The sequence below is a fragment of the Triturus cristatus genome, chromosome 2_1, assembly GCF_964204655.1.
Source record: "Triturus cristatus chromosome 2_1, aTriCri1.1, whole genome shotgun sequence".
NCBI classification, from domain to species: domain Eukaryota; kingdom Metazoa; phylum Chordata; class Amphibia; order Caudata; family Salamandridae; genus Triturus; species Triturus cristatus.
In genome coordinates this window covers 985,462,877-985,489,155 of record NC_140581.1, presented here as the reverse complement: position 1 = coordinate 985,489,155, position 26,279 = coordinate 985,462,877, and the positions used below count along the sequence as shown (strand labels likewise).

Below are 26,279 nucleotides of genomic sequence, written 5' to 3'. Positions count from 1 at the left end.
GGAAGGTATTTTGCATATGAAGTAGGAAAGAAAAACACGTTATTTGCTGTAATGCACAAATCTGCCAAGCTCGGTTGTGGATTTTGCATCCTGCGGACAATTCACATGAGTAAGTTCAAAAGATAAATATAAAGAAAGAGTGCTATTCACGACAAAAGTAAGTCAAGTCAAAAATACTTAGGGCCAGATGTAGGTAAATTCAATTTTGCGAGTCCTTAATACCGATTTTTTCCGAATCGCTATTAAGGACTCGCAAAATTGAATGTAGGTAGGAATCGCAAAAATATTTGCGATTCCTTATTATTCCTTAATTGTGAATCGCATTATGAGATTCGCAATTAAGGAATACCATCCCATTCATTCCTATGGACTAGGAGGCCCATAGGAATGAATAGTATTTGTGCCCGCAATTTGCGAGTCACCAAGAGGCACTCGCAAATAGCAGGCACAATTTCAAGGGTGCAAGGGTTCCAATAGGACACCCTGTTGCACCCCTGAAATGTGCATGTGTGCACATGTGGCGCATATACATCAGGGGTGGGCGTAGTGGGCGTAGTGGGGCTACGTGAAGCAGCGCGTAATGTGCCCAAATCTACGCACACTCGCGCGCTCCGCGTAGCCCCACTATGCGCCGCCCGCCTCCCGCCCACCCTCCTTTTAAATTAATACCCTGCATGTTAAATAAATAAAAGTAAAGAGACTTACCTGAAGCGCAGCGTCTCCGGGGCTCCCTCTTCCTCCTTTTCAACTTCTTGACAAATGCGCATGCGCGGACGCCCGCGCATGCACATTTCTTGCGAGAAATGCGCATGTGCGGGCGTCCGCGCATTTGTGCGGGCGGCAGGCAGCTACGTTTCGCCCTGGCGTGTGCGTAGCGCTGCCTGCTTCGCCTACTTCAAAAACTGCGAAGCAGGCAGCGCTACGTACACTACGTGGGCGAAGCGTAGTGTTACGCCCAGGGTTAATTTACATGCCCTAAGGGCATGTATGTGTGCCACATGGCACTTTGTAAAAAGCCAAAAAGTGCTTTTTGAAACGAAGTCGCAAAATACCACCAACTTGAAGTTGGTGGTATTTTGCGATTCCTTAAGGCAAAATCGCAATTTGCGATGCCTACCAGCATAGCATTTAGGGAATCGCAAATTGCGATTCTCTAAATGCTTGCGCAAAATAAGTAATCGCAAAATTGAGATTCCTTATTTTGCGAGTATGTGGCCCTTTAGTTAGTGTAGCCAACAATTGTTCTCAATACTCATGGTCAGTATTGATTCATGAGAGTTCTAGTCTTTGGACTTCTGGCTTACTTTGGGCATCTCTCAATCAAACGGCTTGTGAACAGGTCAGCTTCAAACCATCCACATAATTGCACTTGGAATAAAACAGCTTTTCTGTTGATGCCTTATTTCCACTGGTCCTATCTAGAGTGGAGATGGTCCACACGGGCAACACCATAGCCCACAATGATGAAAAAAAGGAAAGTACACCCTATTACAATTCTTTAGTTTTATATATTTATAAATATTTTACATCCATTTAGTCTTTACTAATTTCTAACAGTAGAGAAGTCTAATCTCAGTTCATAAACACCACAGACAAATTTTACTTTGACGTAATTTATTGAACAAAAAGCAAATCTAACATTCAGAAGGTGTTGCATGACAAAATAAGTGTAGCCATACTGTTTCATGTTAGTTAAGAAGGTAATTAGAATCACGTGCCGCCAAACAAGTGTGCAACACTCCGTGAGCATCAACCAGGGCTACCACCATTGCACAAAATAAAAAACATTGTATTTTTGGTCTGGAGTTTTCAAGTTTGTGGTAATACTTTATGCGTAGGGTCAAAAGATGACTGAGAGGAAGAGTTGTTCCTGCTCATTAGTCTTGAAATGATTATTAAATGATTTCCAAATACCTTGAACTCCATCATTTCTCCTCCTCTTACCTCGCTGCCAAAGCCTTCCTCTCCACCTCTGCACCTCTAGCTCTCTGAACCACTTCAGGAAGGAACTCAAGACCTACTGAAACCCGCAGCATAGCGCCTTGGGACCCCCTGGGGTGACAAGTCGTGCTCTACAAATACATTTAGATTTTATTTGATTTAATTTCTCATTAAGAAAGATTGTTACAAATCAAACATTGTGTTTCACTACAAAAACCTCAGATCACCCATCAAGCATAAAAGTGGATGGGTGATGATATGGGTCTACGTTGCAGTCTGAGGAACTGGACGCCTCAAGGACATTGAGTCCATCATTAATTCTACTATAAACATGTGCATTCTAGGACAAAATGTAAGCCCTTAAAGCAGTTAAAGCTTAGGTCAAAGCGAACCATATACCAGGATAGTGGTCCAAAACACACCAGTAAATCTACAACGGAATGCTAGAAATGAAAAGAATGATCATTTTCGGAAAGTCCAAACCTCAAACCCATTGAAATTTCTGGGGTGGGATCTAAAGAGAGGTTTGAATAATGAATACCTTCAAATATCTCACCTTAATCAGTTTGTGGAAGGAGTGGGCAAGACTTTTCCCATGTGATGTAAGAGAATGATAAGGAAATATTTGCTTCAAGTTACAAAGCAAGTTTTCTCATATTACAGAATCGGAGAATGCACCTACTTTTTCACACTAAGTTACAGAATACTGGCTGTTTTTTGTTTAGTAATAATTACAAAGTAAAATGTGTGATTGCTGTCACATTGGTTAAAATTATGCTTAGGACTTGTTGAGGTTGGAACAATGCCACATGTCTTAATATGTAAAACCATTGAATCTTTATTTTTGCACATCACTGCATATTCAAAAGCAGGGCAACCTTGTTTTCAGCAACCCTAAAGGCTGGCGGTAAAAATTGGCCAGTAGGAGCATGTTTTTACTGGTATGCCACTTGGCAGGCATCAACAGCCTGAGCAAGTTTGTCCACTCCTCGTATGAGTGGGATATCCATTGAGAAGTCCCTGATTCAGTCTGTGAAGCATGGGATGTACTCTTATCAACATTTTTACAAACTCTGTGTGCAAGAAGTTTTCCTAGAGGGCAGGAGCCCATGTCTTTAGGAAGCAGATGAACATTTGAAGTAGCGGTGCATAAACACCTTTCTTGAATTTGACTCTGCAAGTGAGTCTGACTTTATTTAAAGGTTATAAGATGGCTCCACCCACAACAAAATTAAAATAGGGCAAACTGGTAAATTTTACAGGAGAATTATCACACAAATTAACTAAGAATATAGATAGGCTGTCCGGAATTCGGTTAAAACCGACTCTCCCCGACACTACCCTACCGGGTGAAAATCATCTGACTCGGTTTAAACCGAGTTTCACAGATTTTACGCATTTGTTGCACTGCTTGGCCACTTGAGGGCGCCAAAGCAGTACAAAACATATTGAGACGGGCTGATGCGATGCGTTTAATGGTGCCCAGTCAGCGCTGTAGCAGTGGCACACCTCCCAGTAGGTAGGATTGTGGGGGGCTGAGTCCTCAGAACCCTCCCTCCCCCAAGAACCTCAAGCAGGCATCTCAAATCGGGAGTTAACACACTCTCCTACTTTGTCGTTTTGACGAGTTCACTAATGTTTCATCAATGCTGGCAGATTCCCCTACATGTTCCTTCCCCATCGCCGTATTTGAGCAGCTGTTTTCATCTAATAACACATTTAAATCAGATTAGTAAATCTTTAGTAGAAGTTTTGGCCGGAGGTCACTGTTGTCATTAAGGCTAACACTGCAGCGAACAAACAGAATTTTTAACTTGGCAATTGTCCCCAAATGCTCAAAGAATGTGGCTGATAGAGGCGCTTTCTGTAGCAATAATTTTTTTCTTAAACACGCATTTATATGATGTAAAAATATTTTGCCGTTTTAGTACTTGCTTAACTGCGTAAAGCAGCAAGCAAATACTGAAAAGTGCACAACCATGTGACTTATGCAAAGAACGCGGCACTGTTGACTCTTTGTTTTTGATCTGATGAAATTGGAAAGAATGACAATGTGTTGAAAACTACAAATTGTAATGCAGCAGATGCTAAATTATGTCATTATGTTTACAATACGGAGCTTTTGTTTAAAACATCAAAAACGCACAGGGCCACATTTGAGAGGTGCACACGAAGGCGGCCCAATCGGTCCCTTGGACAGAAGGAAATATGCTGCCCTTGCTGGTATGCCTTTTTCACAGATCAGTGGCGGCAGAGGGCCAGGGGTAGATGGGAGGGCAAGGTAGGGGGTGAGTGGGAGCTAAAAGACATTGCAGCACGTTAAGAACGGTTGAGAGACAGTACTTTAAACTGAATCACTCCAGCCAAGGTAGGGGGCGTTGCTGGGTGTAGAACATTTATGCAAATAGTTATTTTCACCCCTCTGAAGATTGGCGCTTCGGCACAGCTCACCCATGCCATGCCAAAAGGCAGTCCTGGGTCCAAGAGTGAAATATTGTTCAGACATGATTTCAGCACCTATCTTTTCACTTTGTGCGCATTACACGATGAATGGAAATAGCTTTCACTGATTGGTGTAAATTGTGACAACAGAACAATACTCTGGGAAAGGCGAAAAGACTGTTTTCATACATTATTCACCTTTGTCACTGAAGAACCACTGGGGTGCCAAAACCAATCTGCTCTCTTGCGCAAACGGTCTTACAACCATTAATAGTGCCAAACCGGATCAAAGCTGCAGAGTCGGTTAACTTTATGTGACTGCAGCAGAATAATCATACATGCCAACATTTCGGAAGAGCAAAGTGGGAGATTGGAAAAAAAAAAATCGGGAGAATGGGTTACTGTCATGTATGGGCTTTGGAAGTGTGCTGCTGCAGGATCGGACATTTGAAGCGCAAATGCACTTTTTTTTCTTACATTTCAGAAGCATGGAGCACAATGGCAGGAAGAGAGAGGGTGATGCAAGTGTTGTGCACTGACCTGGCAGGTTGCTGACAGTGCATACACCCCCCCCCCCCTGTGTGTGGCAGCCCTGGCTGAAAAAGCTTCCCGGACCCACACACACAGCTGCCCCCAGTACTTCACAGGTCTTTTAAAGACCATTCGCTTGTTAATGGGGCTTTGTTGTTTCTTCACCCCTTCTAGAGCCCCTGCATCGCCACTCAGACTATTCCTGGAAGAATTAGCACGTCACACAATACCAAGTCCTGAAACCCCTGAGGAATCGGGTTTTTGTTTGCAGGAATGGGGAGGGGGGGGGGGGGGTGAGACTAGCCTTGACATCGGTAGTCTCCCGCCTGAATCGGGAGGGTTGACATGTCTGAATAATACACTTGATAAACGTTGTTTACAAAAAAGGAAATCCCAGGAATGGATACATGTTTAGTGAATGAGTAACTACGTGAATACTTTCAATGTGAAATATGTTCGTACCAGAGTGATGCAGGATCTGAATGGTAGTGCTACATGTCTATTATTACAGCAAATAGGTAAAAGATGGCATGGGTATTCAGAATACACGCTATGAAAGAGGCTAATACTGGGATGGGCATGCAGGGTGCTTTTTTATTGTTACATGGGGTTGATCATTGAAAAGAGAGCGCAAAGGTTCGATGTGCAAGAAAAATTAATTATTATATAATGCAGTGGAAGTGATTTCTCTGTGGAGAGACCAAGGAATGCATCAGTCTTGCTTCCAAACCATTCCTTTCACTTCAAATGTTTTTCCCCATCAGCCATTAAATAATAAAAGAACATGAAGCATAAATCTTTCTAGAATAAGTTACGCATCAATCCCTGCCAGCCCAGCCCTCTATGAAGATGTATTTCTCCTAGAAACTTGAAATGTGGTAGTAGATAAAAGGCACCTAGTGCCACCTTGGGAGCTAATTTTCAGCCTCTACTTCACAGAGGCCCTGAGATTTAACTTTGCTTTCATAATACTATTGCCATCACATGTATTAATGCAAATTAGTTTTGAATTAATTCAATTTACTGTTTTATAAGACTCCTATAACAAGATAAAACAAGGTCTTTTGTGCTTTAGAAAAGTTCAGAAACTTGGTCTTACACTAGTGGGAAGTTGCCATCACTAAGAAGGCCCAGCCACCTAGCAATTCTATCCTCACCTTTAAGATTTGAAGGATACATTACATTTATGACTTGAGAGACCGAGGGTGGTAGTACATGGTTACACACAATCTGAGGGGAGCGTGCAACATAACATTTAAGGTTTCATGTAGCAAGCATGAGGGTTTGAAAAATACTAGTTGTTTAACAGTGAGCCAGTGTAGTGAAGTTAAGGCAGGAGTTGCCTGGTCTTTACTGGCCGGACCCAACACCATTCTCGGCCCAGAGTTTCTGACCAGCTAAAGAGAATGAAGGGAACAATCTGTAAGACTGAGTTACTGAGCACTGCAGGGGCCAAGCCACAAAGAGATAAAAGGGTTCAAGATCTGACCTTTATGATAGGAGAAGGGCAACAAATAAAAACAAGAGCTGATTATTACTTTAATTTGTGTTCTGGATGTTTTGGCGTTGCCCAACTCAAGTGGCAATGTTGAGAGGGCCCTTTCACATATAAAAGTTTACATGGGCGGAAAGAGCAAACACTCATGACAAAACACTCTCTAAAGACGTATAGTATGGTGTGCTACAATAAGCTTTTATTTGTAAAAATGTATTTGGACCACATATACACGGTATGTACACTGTCATTATACCATGCACTATCAGTGCAGAAAGCAAGCAATAATAAAAGCAAAACGTTCCTTAAGCACCGGAAAAACACTGTTTCTGATGTTTTTAATGCCGCAAAAATGTGTAACCACTGATAACCACTGTTTTTTTAAGGTATTGAAATCACTGGAAAACACTGAAAAAACCCCACCAGAATTTACCAAAAATAGAAACTGAAAACAGGAAAGCCTAAATATAGAGTGTACGAGGGACAGTAATGAAATAGTACAATAATGTTGTCTGCCAAGCAAGCCATACTCTCCCATTAGTACTTTGCATAATCCTCCCTAAGACGTCTTAAAAATAGTTTTTTACAGAAGTTACAAATGTGCTTATTTTACTTGCTATCTCCTCACAACACCAGTACTTATTAATTCGACGTAAGTTCTGTTCACCCTTGAAGTTCACTAAGGCAAATAAATCTTATATTTTTAAGCACTTACAACTTAAGGGGTAATAGATTTTAGGATACAGAAATCACAGTGGTCACTAAAATCATCTCTGATCCTAGTGACTAGCAAAGAGCCACTGCTAATATATCTTCCTCCTTGAATTAATTTCTTTTACTACAGATTTCTTGTGAAGATACTGGGATGACCTTCATATTTTTTCTATTTTAGGTATCCCCTTTTGGTTTATACATGTTCATATATTCAGGTGTATGCTTCAAATATAAAAAATGTGTTCCATTGCAACGTGGTAATTCAACTTACTTGAATATTTTCATTTGTATTTTCGAATGGTTTGAATGGCGTTTCAAATTATTGTGTTTAAATAGGGAACAATGCTTCATAGAAATGAATATCTTGATTTCTCAGTGTTTGGTTTTAAACAGTAAGCAATGTTTACAGAATATAAGTAGGTGAAGGGCTTCATTATCTTGACAATGTCTAACAATGTTCAGATTCAGTATATAAACTAGAATGAAGCATTCTTAGATAGAGAGGAACTTTGATCCCAAGACTTCAGACTATGAATCTTTCAGTAGCTGTAAACACCTTTCCCTATTGAAGGTAACAGGAACGGCACATGCAGTCCTCGGGCTTATCTGCCTGCGTGCGCAGAGACGAGAATGTCAGGTGTCTCTTGATTGAACACTGCTTCTAAGATTCAGAAAGGGTACGCATGTGTAGACCATCCATGAAACTTGAGTAGGCCCCATTTTGTCTGAACTGTGGTGGCGGAGTGAGCTAAAGAATGATGATGGATTAAACCCATTGCTGTCTGTGATTTGCCGTGGATTTGCTGTGGAGGAGGAGGAGGAGCTTCCCCGCGGGTTGCCAGTGCAGTAGTTTGAGCGGAGCGGAGCCGTGGAGCCGCAGAGCCGTGACGATCCGGTGGTCGGGAGAGAGAGAGAGACAAGTCGATGTTGAGCGGGCTGGAGCGGCCGTTCTATCTCCTGCCCCCCCCCCGTTCCCCGCGGCCCCTGTAGCTCCGGCTCGTTTGTTCACTGCCTCACTTCGGCACCGAAGTTAAGTAGTTAAGTAGAGCTGGTGATCAAATTTGTGCACGCAGAGCTGGCGATACAGCTGCAACGTCTCCGCCTGCATTTGCATTTGCAGTGATTGACGTAGGACGGAGGACGGAGGTCGGAGGTACAGAAGGTGTTACCCTGTTTTACCGTTCCCAACGCTGCCGCGATCGGAGAGGAGCGGCGCAGAGTCCCCGCAGGACAGGACAGCAGAATCAGCTGAAACACCAGCAAGTGATCAGGGGAGACGAGAGGGGCGAGGCGAGAGGTGCAAGCTGTTAGCGGTGAGTGGAAAGAAGCTGGAAGGGAGAAAAAATATCAACAAGCTGAGTCGGGTAGAGCTGGGTAGAGTGGAGGGGCAGTTGTCTAATTCCTGTCCTCCCGCTCCCCGTACGCTCCCTGCGCATAGTCCACCGCATAGTCCACCGCTCCCTGTATTTGATACTCGCATCCATACCTGCACTTGGGCTCGAGCCAGCACATTGATAAATAAATAAACACGAGCCATGCCTGGCTAGGCAGCTGGACAAGGTAGCGTGGGAGTAAGGAGTAAGGAGTAAGGAGTAAGGAAATTGTAAAGTAAGGCAGACAATAGCGCCCTCTGTTGCACTTGTACGGGACTGAGGGAGCTCGACGCTGCGAAAGTACCAGAGAGCACCGGAGAGAGCACGGTCTGTGGTCTGTAGAGTGGCGGACCAAAACACGTCCGACTCCGCCAAGGTTCGCCAAGCTTGGCCATTAAACACCACGACCTGATCCTTGCCAGGGCCCAAAGGAGTGTGGGTCCCAGAAAGGGGAAATGAGATCGGGTAAAACACGCCAACTTGCGGAAAGTAAAAAGAAAAACAAAAAATCCAGAAAGTTAACTATGGAAGTAAAAACATCATCGGAACTGGGGCATGAACCAAAAACAAGAGAAAAGTTGGTATCGGTACCAACCCCCGAGCCAAGACCTGACCCCAAACGGAAGCCCGGCCTCTTAAAATTCTTTTATCTAAAAGACCCATTGGCACCGATCTATGCTCCAACAGTGGAGGCTTCTAAGCTTCCAAGCCCTCTTGAGCCATCAAACCTGCCAAACATCAAACCAGAGTCCCCAACCATTCTTATGCGCTCCCTTCAAAGCAAACATGGGTTGACCACCGCACAATACCTCAGCTACCACAAAAGAAATTAATGAAAGCAGTGCTGTAAGGGTCACGGCGGATAAGTGCCTCGCAAAGGCCTCAAGGCCGACACAAAGAAAAAGTGAGGTTATAGCCGTGACACTCGAAGACAATGTTAACGTTGGTGACCACATTAAAGGAAATATGGGGGTCCACGAGGGAAACTCCGGCCACAAAAATCAATCCATCCTTTTAGGGCCAGAAGCGGACTCATGGTTAAACCCCCTTTTCTTATCAAATGCTTCTCGATTTGAGGAACTCTCCGAGAGAATTACAAAATACATCGACACTCAAGAGAGAGCTTCACGAGTAAAATCCGACCTCGGCGATCAGCACTTGAGCCCAGGCATGCTGGCTTCAACCCCTCGAGGCCTCGACCCAAGTAGAGACCAACAAAAAACAGGCACAAATGATCGCATAACAACGCAGGTCATTCAGCAACTCCCGAGTCTTCCATTGCCAATTACAATTTCATCAGGGAATATGTCGGATTTAGAACTAAAGGACCTGAGTAATATAGAAAAACATGAGCCCTCATCATCATGGACCCAATCCTTGTTAAGCACCCTAGAGCAAGCAATAAGGGTGCTGAATTACCAATCCGACAAGATGGAAGTCCAGATCGACCTTATTACATTAATGGCGGGGCACATTTCAGGTATAAACGCAAAATTGGACTCCCTTTCCGCACTCCTTACAACTCAGGGGATACCAGATCTGACCACAGGAAGGAGTGATCAAATACAAAACTGTGGTTGTGGAAGCATAATAGAAAAACTAACAAGCCTACCGGCCATCCTGATGGACATCCTAGGGGAGGTTAAACTTTCATGTGCTAACAGACAGGTGCAAGAATTAACCACTTCCCCAGAAAAACCACAATTACTCAAGAGTAAGGCCTCAAAAAATAAACAAACAACGGATCCAGACCAATCAGTAAAGGAAAGTTGCCTAGGTGAAATTGTTTCGGCCAATGAAGATCCTCATTCTATCATCCAAGCTAACTCCAAGAAAAAATTAACAAAGAGAGAAAGGAAAAGGGCGAGAAAGACAAGGCTTAAGAATAAGAAACAACTTAATGGGGCTCCTGAGAACATCTTCCCTATATTTAAAATTAAACTCCACCCAGGAAATAACTTCAGCCTTATGAACGGGTCAACAGGTGGTGAGGGTCTTTTAGCAGACCCAACTGACAAACTAAACCCAGTACTCATACGCAGGGGAGAACGCCCTAGATCAGGAGCCGACCAAAGCCTACACCTGCCCATGGGTGATGAATGCAGAGAGATCACAAGAACAAACCATCATTCCTTAGCACAAGTGAGGGGACGTAATGATGCAAAACAATCTCAAGGGGGCGAACATAGAGTTTACGAGGAACATAGTATGATACAAACCCCGGCAACAAACAGTTTGGCTACAAAAAACATCCATCAAGAGGTTCCAAATCCAGTAATAGAAAACTCTAATGAGCAACAATTATTTACAATTCCTGAAAGGGATATACACAATCAACGTGGCGCCGCAGTAACAGCCACAAACAACGCAGTGCTGACCCCCCTGCGGATTACTATCCTGGAAAAAGAACGTAAATGCTCTTTTTCACAAAGAGAACAAAATACGCCCCGACCGAAGACAAAAAACACAGCCCTCACACAGAATCAAGCATTAATATCTGAACAGAACGAGCAAGAACAACAACTGATCAAGTCCGTCAGCACAAGGTTGCAACCTTATCCCTGGCAAAAAAGACATAAAATTCAAGGAGGGAAGGAATTACTCAGATTTATATGAGCAAAAATTAACATTTATTCCTGATTACTCGACAAGGGGCTTCCAGGATATCCTGAACCGAGGTAACCTGTTAACTTTGTTTAAAGAAGTATCGGATCTAAAAGGTATTACCTCCCAGGATCTCTATTCTGTGGAATTCCAGCAAAACGCAAACAAAATGGACACAGAAGAAACAGTTACAACCTGGGCCTCAAAGGACCTGGCAGACAGGATATATCTTGCAAGACCTCAGTTTGAAACATGGGGAATTTCATTAATGCGCCACAAGCGCCCGAGATACCCATACCCATTACAATCTAGCATAAGGGTTCAAGCAAAGGGGCAAGAGAGCAAAGGCCAAATGTCCACTTGTCTACGAGGCGCAAGGGCCTTTACCCCAGAGTCATCTAGTGCAGCCCATCAGGCACAAGCAAATGATCGCCGTCACAAAGACAGATTGGATTGGTCCTGGATTCTTGCTGTCTTGAGTAATAAAGCTACCTAACCCAGTTTCGAATTCTATGGAGACTTCATGGCTTTCGTTGCCCCGCCAGAAAACAATAAAGGAGCCCATAGTCTTAATCTGTTCATGGAATGTCCATGGCTTTCGAGAAATGGCATATGACCATGAAACCCAAGCCTTTTTTCAACGTCAGGACATAATTTTGATTCAGGAGTCCTGGAAACTAGCATCAACACCAATACCAGGCTTCCAAGAATTTCAAATATACGCAGAAAGAGTCTCCACGTATGGCCACCCTCGTGGCGGTCTCTCGACATATATAACCCTTAAGTTCAACTGGGCATCTGAGGAGATAGACGTGGGGCTGAAGTGGGTCCAAGTGATCAGAATTACGGGAAAGCAGTCACCGGGAATGGAACCTTGGAAATTGATAATTCTTAATGTCTACATCCACCCCGATAGACATTCACAAAAAGAAAAACATGTGACTTTGTTATCACTTATCAAGTTCCTGCAAAAGACTCACTTACAATATCCATTGGTCATCTTCGGTGACTTCAACTAAGGGTGGTCGTAGTTCGCGAAGTAGCACTTCGCGAAGCTACGCAAAGTGAAGTTCGCACTACGCGAGCTACGCGTAGCACTTCGCGAACTGCGTAGTAACATGTTCGCACTGTGCAAGATGTTGTTTTCAATGATTGCACAGTGCGGACAAGCAACCAGCACTGTGCAATCATTGAAAATGGCATCTTGCACAGTGCGAGCTGTAGTTTTCTGCTGCTCGAGTAGATTTTTACTCGAGCTGCAGCTTTCTCAACGCGAACTGGTAGTTTCTCATCGCGAGCGGTCGCGAGCATACGCGACCCCTCGCAATGAGAAAACTGACCTCCTCGCGTTGGGAATCTCGCCGGGAGGTTTATTTTCCATGCTCTCGATCGCCAACTTGATGTTGCTGATCGCGAACAAGGAAAAAGTCTCGCCGGGATGTCATTTTGCTTGCTCGCGGTCGCCAACTTGACGTTGAGGACCGCGAGCAAGCAAAAAATGACCGCAGCACTACGCAACACTACGCTACGCGTGTTCGCACTGTGCTACGCGCAGTTCGCTTAGTGCGAAGTAGCGCGAACTTCGCAAACTACGCGGGCGTAGCGTAGTGCTTCGCCCAGGCTTAACTTCAACACCGTCCTTATTGACCAAAACAAGGCGAGGGTGAAGATAAAAGTAAACAGTGGAGGAAAACAGTTAGCATCAAGCCTTAAAGACCACGGTTTGTCAATTCTAAACGGGAATTTTAAGGAGGACACGCCAGCTGCCGCCACATATTTATGTGGCAGGGCTCAATCAATAATTGATTACACCATAACAAGTGACGAGTTAATTCCTAGTATTAAAGCGTTTGGTATAGAACACCGAGCGGAAAGTGACCATCTCCCCCAAATCATAAGTTTGAATTCTGCACCAAGTATGGCCCCAACAATGACCTCTTTATTACAACACGCAGCAAAGTTTAACTTGAATAAACTAAAATGGCGTGGGGAGGGTCTGGGCAAAATCATGGCCTCAGTTAAAGCACAGATGGCTGACAGTGGCTCCCAAAAGGAGGAGGATAGAGTATCGAACTGGGAACAAATGATTCAGGCTCTGCAACATAAGTTCCCAGCAAGTTCAGGGAACCACAGAAATGATTACAACTATAAGGAGCCGTGGTTTAATATGGATCTCAGAACAAAAAAAAGAAAAGTGGCTATAGAGGTCCGGGCCCTGGCACATCAAAAAAAATCAGGACTAACGATAAATACATCTAAATTGAGGAAAGTAAGGAGTACATACAGGAAGGCACTGAGTGCTGCAAAGTATTCATATAAAGAATCCATCTGGCATAAGCTGCTAATTTCGGGAAAAAATCCGAACAACCGGGATTTTTGGGGCATCATAAACGATCTTAATCAAGGGTCAAAACTCCAGCAGGAAGCTGGGGTTGGAGCAGACATCTGGATCAGACACGTGCAAACTCTATATAGCAAAACGGAGGCGGGTCACAACAATAGCTCTGGGGTAGAGAAATTAAAAGGAGATAATAAAAACAAAAAAAGGGAATTCAAGCAGGAATACATGGAGAATGGGTTAACAAAATCAGATGATTTAACCAGCAAAAACGAACTAAGGATGATAATCTCAAGACTAAAGACAGAGGGGGCAGCAGGACCCAACGGGCTGCCAAATGCAATTTTTAAGCACGACCCGGACCTGTGGTCGGAGACTCTAACACCATTGTTTAACCAAATATATAAACATGCAGAGTTACCCGCCTCCTGGAAAGGGAGTATCATCCATCCCATCTTTAAGAGCGGCGACCATCAAAACCCCTCGAACTATAGACTGATATCCCTAATAGATGTAGAGGCTAAACTATATGCCTCTTGCATCTTAGCAGAACTACAAACTTGGATCTTAGAAAAAAAGATCATGCCAAAATTCCAAACTGGATTTAGGCAAGGAATGGGAACAATAACCAACTTAACCTGTTTGTCAATTCTAATAGATCAAGCCGTAGTAAAAGGTACTCGACTGTACGCTTGTTTTATTGATCTCAAGTCTGCCTTTGACCGAGTAAATAGAGAGCGCTTATGGAGTAAGTTGGAGAGTTGGGGGCTGCCACAACAGCTTTTAATAGCCATCCGAGCCTTATACCAAAACACTTGGACAAAGGTGAAACTGGGAAATGGAGGTAGTACAACAGGGAATATTCCAACGCATGAAGGTCTAAAACAAGGCTGTGTTTTAGCCCCCACTCTCTTCAATCTCTTTCTTGCTGACCTCACTATGGCGATTGATTCAGCAGATAGTCACCCCCCCCCACTTGGTTAACAACCCAATCTACTACTTATAATATGCGGATGACATAGTGTTGTTGAGTAAAACCCCAATCGGTTTACAAAGAGCCATCAACAAACTAACATCATACTTGGAAAAGGAAAGTTTGGAATTAAACAAAGAAAAAACAAAAGTGGTCCGGTTGGTTGATCCGAAGAAATTAAAACACAAATGGACGGCACAAGGGATAACAGTAAAAGAACAAGAGAACTACAAATATTTGGGCCTAATAATACCAAAAGGAGGTATTCACAATGATCATAAAACAGCTTTAAAAACAAAGGCTCAATCCCTTATCTTTGCCCATCGCTCCATAAAAGGTAAAATGGACTGTCCCAACTACAGCCACCAATTAAAAGTGATGGCAGCTCAGATAATGCCGACCCTATCCTACGGCTTGGTAACATGGTGTGGGAAGGAGGCTGAACTTTTAAACACCTTACAGATCAAAATTTATAAAGCGGTCTTTAATCTGCCAAAATCTGCATCAACCGCACAAGTCAGGCTTGAATTTGGTCTGCAAAACCAGAAATATCAGAGTATGAGCAGTTTTGTGAAACTTTGCCATAAACTTCGATCTGCTCACTCAGAAACACTGGATTGGCTAAGCTGGGAGGAAATAAAACAACGTGGGGAATCTGAAAAGCCGAATATTTGGGGCCAATATCTGAAACAATGTGTGGAAATGCTGGAGTTGGAATCAGTATGGAAATCAGGGTCTGATAAGGCAATGTTAAGTAAACTAGCCAATGCGGCGGCAAAAAGGAAATCGTTTGCGGAGGATAAAGAGACATTGGTAAAACGTCGGCATGGTTGGACCATCATGAACTCTTTTACACCTTCAAAACCATTGCCCTACCTAGCATCCCACTTTAATGCACACCTTAAAAATGTATTTACAGCTTATCGGATGGGGATACATGTCTCAAAAGATCTATTACCATCTTGGAAACCGCCGCATCAGACGAAACAATGCCGCCTTTGCGGGTACCATACAGAAACCTTGGTTCATCTTTTCTGTATATGCCCGGCCCTGATGAACCAGAGACGACTTTTATTGAAACCTATTTTAAACGTGCTAAACATTCGATCTTGCAGACAGGCAGTCACATGTTGGCTCAGTGGCTCCTCCATAATTTTAGCTTGTCGTGGAGTCAAATTCCTTGAAGAAGCAATAAAACTCCTTTCTTAACCTCTGGACAGTATAAGTACATCTTCTGAAAGTAAAGAGTATTTAGTCCCAGTATTAACTCTTTTAAAATGATAAAAGTTTTATTCATTGTAATTGTAATTGCCATGCGAATTTTGTAATAGTTTTAATTAATTATGCAAATAAAAGTTACTTGACTTGACTTGGTGCCAAGGTCAATAGTTAGTCGAAGGTAGGGAAAAGGGAGTTTTTGAGGTAACCGATGTAGAGAAACTTCAAGATACTGTCAAATTTCATTGTCACTACCTTGTTTTCTCTTTATAATGACTACTATTTATATTGGGTGCACTAAGATTGTATTTTAATTTGTATAAATCTTAAAAATATATTCCATGTTTCCTATAGTTCTTGAGTGTGTTTATTCATGATGAAAGAGGGTTTGGGTTCCACAGATTATTCCTGTGAATCTCACAGGATTGAATGTTACCTAGTATGCACCTTACCCAAGTAATGCTCAGTGAGTTACAGGATGTTCCAGTCCACCAGGTTCTCTTTTTCGTATTGGCACATGGACTATTTCTTTGTGGCAGATAGAAGACCCATTCACATGCTGTGAAATCCAGGAAGTTTTATAATTCTTGTTCCAAAGAGATATATTCTCCCAAAGTTTATGTATCTTCATGACAAATTTGTAGTAAAGGGAAGTCATTCAAGAGGAAGGATACATTTCCAGTATCTGTAACTCTTTCAGAAGTGTATAAGTGTTTACTGACTGCCTCTTTTTAAGAACTTTAAGAGAATGGGAGCATATATCTCATTAGAAGACTTTTTTCAAACTCTTAACATTCTTAATAAAGGGAAGTTCTGGGTTAGATGATTTAGCAATACAATTTTATGATAGATTTTCAAAATCATTGTCTCCACTGCTAGTTCAGGTTTATTCTGAAAAACTTCATATTGGTCTGAAACCTACCTCCATGGGATTGCCTCACATTACATAGATCTACAAGCCAGATGGAGATTTCAAGCTTCCTAAAAGATTACTGACTAATTTCTGACTTAAACTTAAACATTGCAGTTGTTACTTGTAGTTATGGACTATGCACCATCTATCTTAACTAAATTGATTCACCTTTCCCTATACACCCTAGTTAAGGACAGACATGGTCATTCAAACAAATTATCTGATTAATATAATTAATTTAAATGTTTAAAAATATGTTCTCTTTGCAGCTGGTATCTTGATTGAGGGGTGGGCGGGGGGGGCACATTTGACTATACAAACTTTGATTAAATAAAGTATTCAAGTGCAAAGACATCAGTCAAGACCAATGGTTTAGCTTCCAATATCAATTCTTTCTCTAGGGGGGATGAAAAGGTTGCCCTTTTCCCCTATTTTGTTTGACCTTGTGATTAAACTTCTTGTGTTGCTTCACAGTTAGATACACATCTTATTGGAGTCTTTTGTTCGGAAAAGAGCCTGAGATTTATTTTATTCTGGTGATATTGTTTTGTGATTATCAGATTGTTCGGTGTCTTTGGATCATATTTTAAAGCAAACTGGATTAGTGTTAAAAAAAAAATCTGAGTTTGAGCACCTGTTTTAGATATTGTACAGAGAGATGAAGCTTTAAGAAGTCAAACAAAAAGTTCACTGTCTTAGATTTTAAAATGCTTTGTGATCTGCCTCAAATGTATGTTTTAAGGAAGTTCTAGCAAAAATAAAGAGGTATGAAATGTTGCCTCTTTTAAATTTGGCAGTGTGGATTATGTAGCAAAGTAAATGCTAAAAAGATAAATATGTAGCCGAAGATATTGCGTGCATTTCTTGTATTCCTTTGCATTACCTAAGAACTCTTTGAGTTAAGTTTGTACTATAATTTTGTTCAGGGATGGAAGAAAGTTCTGATTTTCGTGGGTGATCTTTAAATCTTAAATGTGCCACTGTGGTTTGGGGCTTCCTGATCTAGCTAAATGTCAAGAAGCTTAGTTTCAAGCTTCATAAAATATCATTATGGTATACCAATGATGGTAATAGCAAAGCCCGTCGGGTGTCTTTGGGTGATGATACATTATTACAATTTTTGACAACGCAAACCTTTAGTATGAACAAAACAATGGAAGCAACCATAGCTTCTAAAATAAAAAGATGTTCTTCTTAAATCAAGGCATTCCTTATGTCAAATCTTTGGTTTGATGAGGTTTTGGGCAATTTTTCAAGAATTGAAACCCTATCAAATTTTGGAGCGTCCCCTTTAACATCCTGAAAATGAATGTAAACTTATCTGTGACAAGTTTAAATCTGCAAACATTTTCAAGGTGAGAACTATCAACAAACGAGCCAAATTTATGACTTACTATGAGTTTGCTGCCTGGTGCAGGTGTTTATTTTCCTGAAACACTCTCAACCTGCCCATACAAGAAAATGTACACAGTGTGAGTAAATCCGTTTGCATTTTTGTGAATCCCTAACTGATCGTTACTGATTTGCAGATGTATGCCGTTTATCTATGCATTCATACATCCTGTTGTATGGAACGTGTGATAATGGCTTTTTGGGTTTCTTGTTCTGTGAGTTATGTACCACCCTACCATTGCCACTAATGTGATTTCCACTGTTCCCACCATCTCAAAATCCTATGTTTTTAATGTTCTGCTATATGTAGGATTCTACTTACCATCCAAGCTGGGTGAAAATAAAGTATGGCGTTTGGTACATTAAGCCGAACCTCTGGAGAAAGCTACACGCAAACGAGACCTTACATGATCCCGATGATGAAGAAGATACCATGAGCCCTACATCAAGAATTCGGCTCCATCAACAGGTAAAGAGAGCTCATGTCTCAGTGATGCTGTATTTGGTCTGTGTTGAGGTCTCTCTTTCAGCCCAGTCCCCACCTTCTAAATTTGCATTCAGTCGGGCATCTACTGGTTTCCCTATTACAAATATATATATTCCATTTGGTTGCTCTTCCAAAGCCTAAATTGCACTTGGCCAGAATTTTAACTTGACCTTTGCATGAACATCCAAAGTTCTAAAAAATGAAATAACTGTGAAAAACCCTCCTTCCCCCAACACCCTCAGAACAATCTAACTTTACCCGAGTTCTATTATGTGGCTAAAGCATTTAGGAAGAAAGTACATAAAGCAGATATTTAAGCTGCATGATTTCCCTTTATGAATGACTTTAGCACTCGAGGACAAAACATATATAAAAATATATCAACAGAGAAATACTATCAAAAATCACCTTCAATAACTTCCCCTCCCATTATTCCCATTTCTTATTGCTGCATTGACGACACCATCTTGCTTTTACTGCACCCACCTTCACACACCATCTCACTCTTTTAACTCCTTCTTCCTGTTTGTACTCGGGTCGAAATTCACAGTTGAAGAGTAAAAGTCGTTGTGGAGATTTACAGCTTTTGCACTTGCAATTTACAAACATTCCCAGTGGAACGCATGGAAATCTACGGAATGGGGAACTACAGCGGGAAGTGCAAATTCACATTTTTTTGTTTTTTCTCCAAAGAGAAAACATAATAGACAGATCGGGTAATCCATTCCCTTTTCTACCCTGGAAGGGGAGTTAGTTGATCCAAACAAACCTTTGTTGGAGTATCACTTCACCATATTTCCAAGGTGGCAATATTTGGATCAGAGTTTGTGAATGTCAACAAACTCTCAGAGCTTTGTGGGCATCCGTAAATTCACAAGGCACACCACACTGTGTTCTCCCACTCTCCGCCCCTTTTGAGTGGGGTTGCTGTCATATTTTTGGTTTCTACGGCATATATCTCTGAGCTTTTTAGGCTTTCCGATCGAAAGAGCAGGTCGTAATTAACAAAACAAGTAGTTTGAGAGAACAGAAAACACTGAATGTGGCGCCACCTAGTGGTAATTCTGATTAGCTACATCAAGAAGAAACATGTCAGTGCTCTGTAATAAGTTGTAAGAGGTAGTAAGTAGAAGGTAGGGCCTAAAAAAGCACAAGAATCAGGCTTAAGGGCTCTGGCTGCCATCTTCTTGTGATTCCTCTGTACTACACATTATGCAATAACTTTTATTGCAGCCCATTAAAGTGTAACAAGTACATCATAGATAAAACATTCAAAATAACAATAACAAAGCGCCATGGCAACCAACTATGTTCCTCTTGGAGCTGCGAAAGGATAGACAACTTCTTCCAAGATAAACGTCATTATGACTTCTTTACAAAGATGTAGAGTCTAGAATAGAAAAAAGGAATATTGGTAGAGACTATTTCCATAAATCCATATAAGTAACATTTGATATAAATTAACATTGATAAAACATCCACCAGGGAGTGGTGGGAGGGATAATGTCAGCCTCCGTTGTCTTTAATGAAATCAAGATTCTCTCTGTATGATAATTGGAGAATCGTCATTTCATTACAAGACCGGAGGCTACATTATGCAAGTTTAAAGCTCTGCAATGCTACGTTGCTTACATGTTCTACAGGTTTAAGATAAAATCTAAAAGTGGAAGCATTTGACCAATCTGCTGCTTTGAGGATATCTGAAAGGGAACCTCCTCCCCAGAAAAACTTACTGGCCATAGCCCCTCAGGAAGAATGAGCGCCAAATTTGGATAATTCAATACCTGCTTCCAACATCACAGTTCTAACCCATCTCAAGATAGTAGCAGAAGAGATTGCCTTGTAGGGTTTAACAAAAGAAATCAGTAGTTGATTTTCATTCATAGGTCTAAAAACACTAATTTTCTCTTCATACACTTTCATGCAACTTACCACACAAAGTTTGGGACAGTCAAAAAAGAACGGGTAGAAAATGTTTTCCGACATTGTTTTGGTCCTTTCCCATATCTCAAATAATACACCATCAGGTGAATAAATCCTATTTGAAATTCCTAATGCTTTAACGTCTGAAACTCGTCTAAAAGATATTAAGCAAAGTAGTGTTGCGAAAGTATTTATGCATAATGATAGCCTCCTGTCTTGCCATAAAATCACGCAGGAGTTCTTCTGTGAATTTCTGACAGCCTTAAAATAAAAACCTTTTCAGCCGCAAACATATTTGTGTTTTCCCCAGTCGGATTGGCCTTTAGGGCAGACAGGCAGTGTCTGAAGGGCTTTTCTGAAAGGCTAGTGTGTGGGACAGTTTTGTGGCTGTTTATGGACCTGTTTTATGGTCTGCTGGGCCGGGTTTACCTTTGATTTCCCTGATATTATAACAAACGTTACCCACAGCACGCTCAAGTCCATGCAGTTTCCCATATATCTTGAAAAAAAAACACTTTACATGTTGAAAACTATGCCACTTTGCAAACGTGGACTACTTCCTAAGCTTTCTAATTCAATAATGGGGGACACTTTTATTTTGGTGCCTGGGTCTATTTTCTATCTGAGTCCGCCCGAGGTGTTTACAGCCCAAAATGCCCCCGTCATTTGAGCCACGTGCTCCTCACCACACTGTATCAATTCTGCGTGGGGTAAAAAGACATACCGATAAATGGCTTGAGAACTTAAATCATACTGCCTTTTCCAAGCACAGAAAACAATAAAGACACATTTATCGCACTCTTTAGTCAAATAATGTAGTGGGCAGCCATAAGTAGATTGTTATGGAGTTGTAGCTAATGAAAGGCTTGGCTATTTACTTCCTATAATTCGGATTGTCACAAAACATCCTTATTGAACAGACTTTGAAGTCCATTTCAGTTTGGTATGTGAATGAAGTTTGGTATGTGCCCAAAAATCTTATTGTAAGTCAAATAACCACAGGATAGTAATAGAAAACAGGACTTCAACTTAAAAAAAATTCCAGCATGATACTTCCACTAGCTATCACTAGAGGGTAGTATGACACCTATTCCAAAAAATGGCTTTCTAGTTAATCAAATCTTGTTTTAAACCTTCTTTCAGGATGCGGAACTAATGGAACTCCACGGAACAGCGGCGTTTAAGGAATTCATTGAGAGCAAGGGCTACCGGAACCCTGAGGTAAGAAAGCAGTTGTAATAGCGATGAGACCAAGCCAAGGAGAAACGATTGGGAGAGAGTCACGGTCACCGCTCTTAAATTAACTGCGGTGTTATGTAGTTTACTCCATTTTACAAAAAGGCCTCTAATTTAAGGGTCAGTGCATGGAATTAGGGGAACAGCCGGATCCGGCAGCTTTTAGAGCAACAGCCTGCCGGAGGTGAGGGAGCCCAAAACAAATGTCTGTTTTAAAGACGTCACTGCACTTTTTTTTGTAATTTTTTTTTTTAACTTGTTTTTATTAGTTTTCATGACCCAGTTTACATCAGTACAGAGAGCAGTATAGACAACACATATGTATCTTCAATTGGCTGATAGCAACTGCTGCCACAGATCACAATAGCATTATAGCATGATAATATTACAGTTAGGATAAACAAAGTAGGATAACGTACTCTAGAACCATAACGTGACAGTCTGCAGAGTTCACTAGTCTGAATGCAAGCAATTACATGTAGGATAGACAGCCGTCATCATCTTTTGGTTTGAGACTCATATGCCATATTATTTTTGGGCCTACCCTGTGCTTCATGTGTTCATTCGTTATCCTCACTACCGGCTTGTTTCGCCACTAAATATTGCTCATGTAGACCCCAGAAACCTTTGGGACGACTTTTGGGGGGCATCAGCTCATTATAAACATTTTTTTTTTTTTTTAAACTTTGTTTATTGAAATTTTACGGCATGGCAATACATACATACAAAAGCAAAAAGAAAACCATAAGCAGAGGCAAGTGGCAGTGCAGGTCTCAAATCGCATTAGCATCAGATCCAGTGTGATCGCAGGGGCCAAGTGAACAGTCGTGTACAGTAGAATATGAGTTTTGATCGCTTGTATACAGGGTAGGAACATCAGGCAAAAGGTCAAAACACATTATAAACACCTGGTAGGGGCGTGGGGGCCCCTCAGACAAAGTTCATCCACGCGCTGCACATCACCCATAGCGCAATCTCAGTCCAAAAAGCTTGTATAACGAGTACATACAAACAGTCCTCGCGCCCTGGAATATCGTAGAGGAAAGGCCCAAAGGGGCTGCCCAGAGAGGAAGATGGAGGAAGAAGAAAAGAAAACGCCGCACCCACCCCCATATGTCCATAGCAGCACACAGTCTCCCCTATGCAGGATTCCCATCATGGAGGGCAGGGTCCGAACCGGCAACGGTCAGGGGAGGGGCGTCTGTTGTTAGAGCCTCCGGATACTGCAGTAAGTAACTTTGTAATGGTCCCCAGATATCGGCAGGGCGGGACTGGGCAGGGAGCAGTTCGGAGTATGTCAGTACCTGCTCCTGGCAGTAGACCAGGTCCTTGAGCCACTCCTTAAATTTCGGAGCCCGTCCCCGTCCCCACCGGCAAGCTACGCGCCTTTTCGCCAACAGGAGCGCCGTCGTAACAAATTTGCGACTCGCCCGCGGGATAGGTTTGGTGTATCCCAATAACGCCTGTATAGGATCAGGTGCGAAGGGCAGCTCTATCATTTGCGAAATGGCAGAACACACCTGTGTCCAATAGCTCTGAATAGTGGGGCATGCCCAGGACAAATGCAAGAAGCCCGCCTGGGGGGCATGGCATCTCTCGCAGTTATCCGAGTCCTGCAGCTGAAATCTGTATTTGGTGGCCGGAGTGCAGTAGAGACGGTTCAAGAATTTAAAATGTATGATACGGTGTCTACTACTCGCTGAAATCTGTGCCGTCTGCAAACAACAGTATGTCCACCTGTCATCACCTAGCTCTAGCCCCAACTCCCGCTCCCACTCCCCACGTGCCCGGGAAACGTCGAGTGCAGCATCAGAGCGGACTGCATGATACAGTATCGAGACCAAATGTGAGGGTGAGGTGGCCTGGAGGACCCTATGTAAGGGAGCCATGGTGTCAGGTTCAGTCGGGAAAGCCGGCAAGATGGCCTTCATGCCATGCCTCAGTCTAAGGTAGGTAAAAAGCTCCAGGGGGGTAGGCGTGTATCCGTCAAAGAAGCTTTCCCGGTCACGAAAGGTCCCGCCGGATAACAGTTCTCCCCATCTATGGAGTCCCAGCTTGCAAAGCAAATCTTGAAACAGTCTCTCTTGGAGAAGAGGAAGCTGCGGATGATAAGCAATTGGGAGAAGAGGGGAGTACAGGAACGGACTTCCCACTCGCTTCGACAGCTCCAGCCAAGCCCTCACCGTGCCCTGCAAGGCGTTATAGCTGGTAGTGGTATGTGGGAGCACACTGTGCAGTAGGCCAGGCAGGGGCAGGGGCGCCGCTAGCCAGTCCCCGCAGCGAGCTGGGGCATAAAAGCGATCGGGTGGAACCAGTAGTATGCATAGTGCGCTTGGGCGCAATGATAGTACAGTTCCAGATCCGGTATATCGAATCCTCCGCGCGAATATGGAGAGGTCATCGCAGCCCACTTCAATCGAGGTCTCTTCCCCCCCCACACCAACCGTATCAATTCAGATCGCAAACGAGTGAAGAAGTGCCTGCTCGGGGGGAAGGGAATATTCATAAACAAGTATAGAAGCCAGGGAAGCACCACCATCTTAATCAGGGCTGCGCGCCCAGCCATCGACAGAGGGAGCGCAATCCAGCGGTCGACACAAGAGGAGGCGTGCAGCAATGTCGTGCCATAGTTCAACCGCATAAGCTCCTCCCTATCTCGAGAGATCTTAATGCCTTGGTACTTGACTTCGGACTCACTCCATTCTATGGGATAGTCGAGCGAGAAGGTCTGGGAGCCATCAGTTAGATGGAAGATCTGGGACTTTGACCAGTTGATTCGTACGCCCGACATCTCCCCATAAGTCAAGAATTCCCGGAGGAGAGGGTTCAGGTTATTTTGTGGGTCCCGCACATACAGAGTAATGTCGTCTGCATACATCGACAGCAATATCTGTCGCTGCTCACAGAACAGCGCGCGGTCTTGGTGGCGTTGTCGGAGCCGCGAGGCGAGAGGCTCAAGCGCCAGTGCAAATAAGAGTGGGGAAAGTGGGCACCCCTGCCTGGTCCCTCGGGCAATTCCGAAGGGTTGGGACGTCCTGCCATTGATTAAGACCCTGGCACACGGACTGCCATAAAGAATAGCTATCCATCCCAGGAACACCAGAGGAAAACCCATGTGAGTCAGCACAGCCACCAGATAATCCCACTCCAAGGAGTCGAACGCTTTCGTAGCATCCAAAAAGACCGCCACCATCTGTAGGCTGGGATCCACATTCTGCAAGATTGCAAATAGCGTGCGCAAGTTGTGCGACGTCGCCCTTCCGGGTATAAAACCCGATTGGTCCGGGAGTACCAGTCCCTCCATGAGGAGCGTCAAGCGATTAGCCAGAGTCTTAGCAAGGATCTTTGCATCACAGTTAAGGAGGGACAAGGGCCGATACGAGTCCGGGGACGTTGCCGGTTTGCCTGGCTTCAAGAGGGAGGTAATCAGTGCCTCTCTCATGGAAGGGGGAAGCTTCCCCAGCGTGTGGGCCTCGTCGAATACCTCTTTTAAAATCGGGGCAAGGATATCAATGTAGAATTTATAGAATTCTATCGGGAGACCATCAAGGCCCGGGGCCTTCCCCGAGGCCATCTGCATTATGGCCTCCCGAATTTCGTCAATCCCCAGAGGAGCCATTAAGAACCGGCGCTGTCTATCAGAAAGCCATCCCAATGTAATTTCCCCCAAATATCGGTCCAGCTCCGGCGCGTGTGCATGAGTAGAGGAGTACAGTTCAGCGTAGTGGGCAACAAACGTTTGCATTATAGACTGGGTATCCCTGTGGAGTGCCCCCGAAGATCCTTGGATCTCTAGGACATGGTTGTTGAAACGGGGCGGACGTATCGCCCATGCCAGGAATTTACCCGGCCGTTCTCCCTCCCCGTACCTACGAGCTTGGAAGTGTTTCCCCCTAAACCGAACCTCTCTATCCGCGGTGGCTTTATAGTCAGACAATAGGTCTCGGAACCTGGCCTGCGCCTCTGCATCAGTGGAAAACGTGGGGGCGGTCTCCAGGGCCCTAAGGGCGGTCTCCAGTTTACTAAGGCTGTTACGTAGGTCCCTGAGGACTCCCACCCCTTTCGAAATGCACAGCCCCCTGATGGTAGCCTTAAAGGCCTCCCAGACTACAGCAACACTGTCTACCGTTCCACCATTTCGCTGAAAGAAGCCCTCGGTCTCCTGTGCAATTTCCGATCGAAAGACCTCATCCAACAGGGCAGAAGGCTGCAATCTCCAGGACATCGGAGAGCCAGCAAGGTCAACCAGTTCCACACCCATCAGGACCGGGGCATGATCGGAGTACGTGCGCGCAAGGTGTTTTACCCAGCATATCGTGGGAGCAAGTCCCGGGAAGACCAAAAAATAGTCCAATCTTGCCCATGTGGCGTGTGCAGCCGACCAATGCGTGCCCTCCAAGGCCGCTGGGTGCCTAGAGCGCCATGCGTCCAACAGATGACGCTCAGTAAGAAGGTCGTGAACATATGCCTGCGAGCGAGAGTAGTGTTGAGGGCCGGGGTTTGCCCTATCTTTCATGGGATCAATAGCTACATTAAAGTCACCTCCCCATACCAAGTAAGTGGAGCCTATGCTCAAAATCTCCCCCCAGAGCACCCGAAGGCATTGCGGATCATCAGAGTTGGGGCCATAGTAACACGCCAGAGTGAGCGTGTCCGCACCCATGCGTCCCCAGACAATACAATACCTGCCCTCCCTATC

General features: G+C 43.6%; 1 protein-coding gene across 1 annotated transcript in view; it reads left to right on the top strand.

Annotated features, from left to right (window-relative positions):
* Positions 1-26,279, top strand: part of LOC146866168 (protein FAM47E-like) — a 194,884-nt gene that overhangs the window by 107,668 nt on the left and 60,937 nt on the right. Inside the window, exons 6-7 of the mRNA XM_085634284.1 lie at positions 18,245-18,403; positions 21,488-21,565. Coding sequence (XP_085490410.1) covers positions 18,245-18,403; positions 21,488-21,565 — 237 coding nt within the window. The remainder of the gene's footprint in view (positions 1-18,244; positions 18,404-21,487; positions 21,566-26,279) is intronic.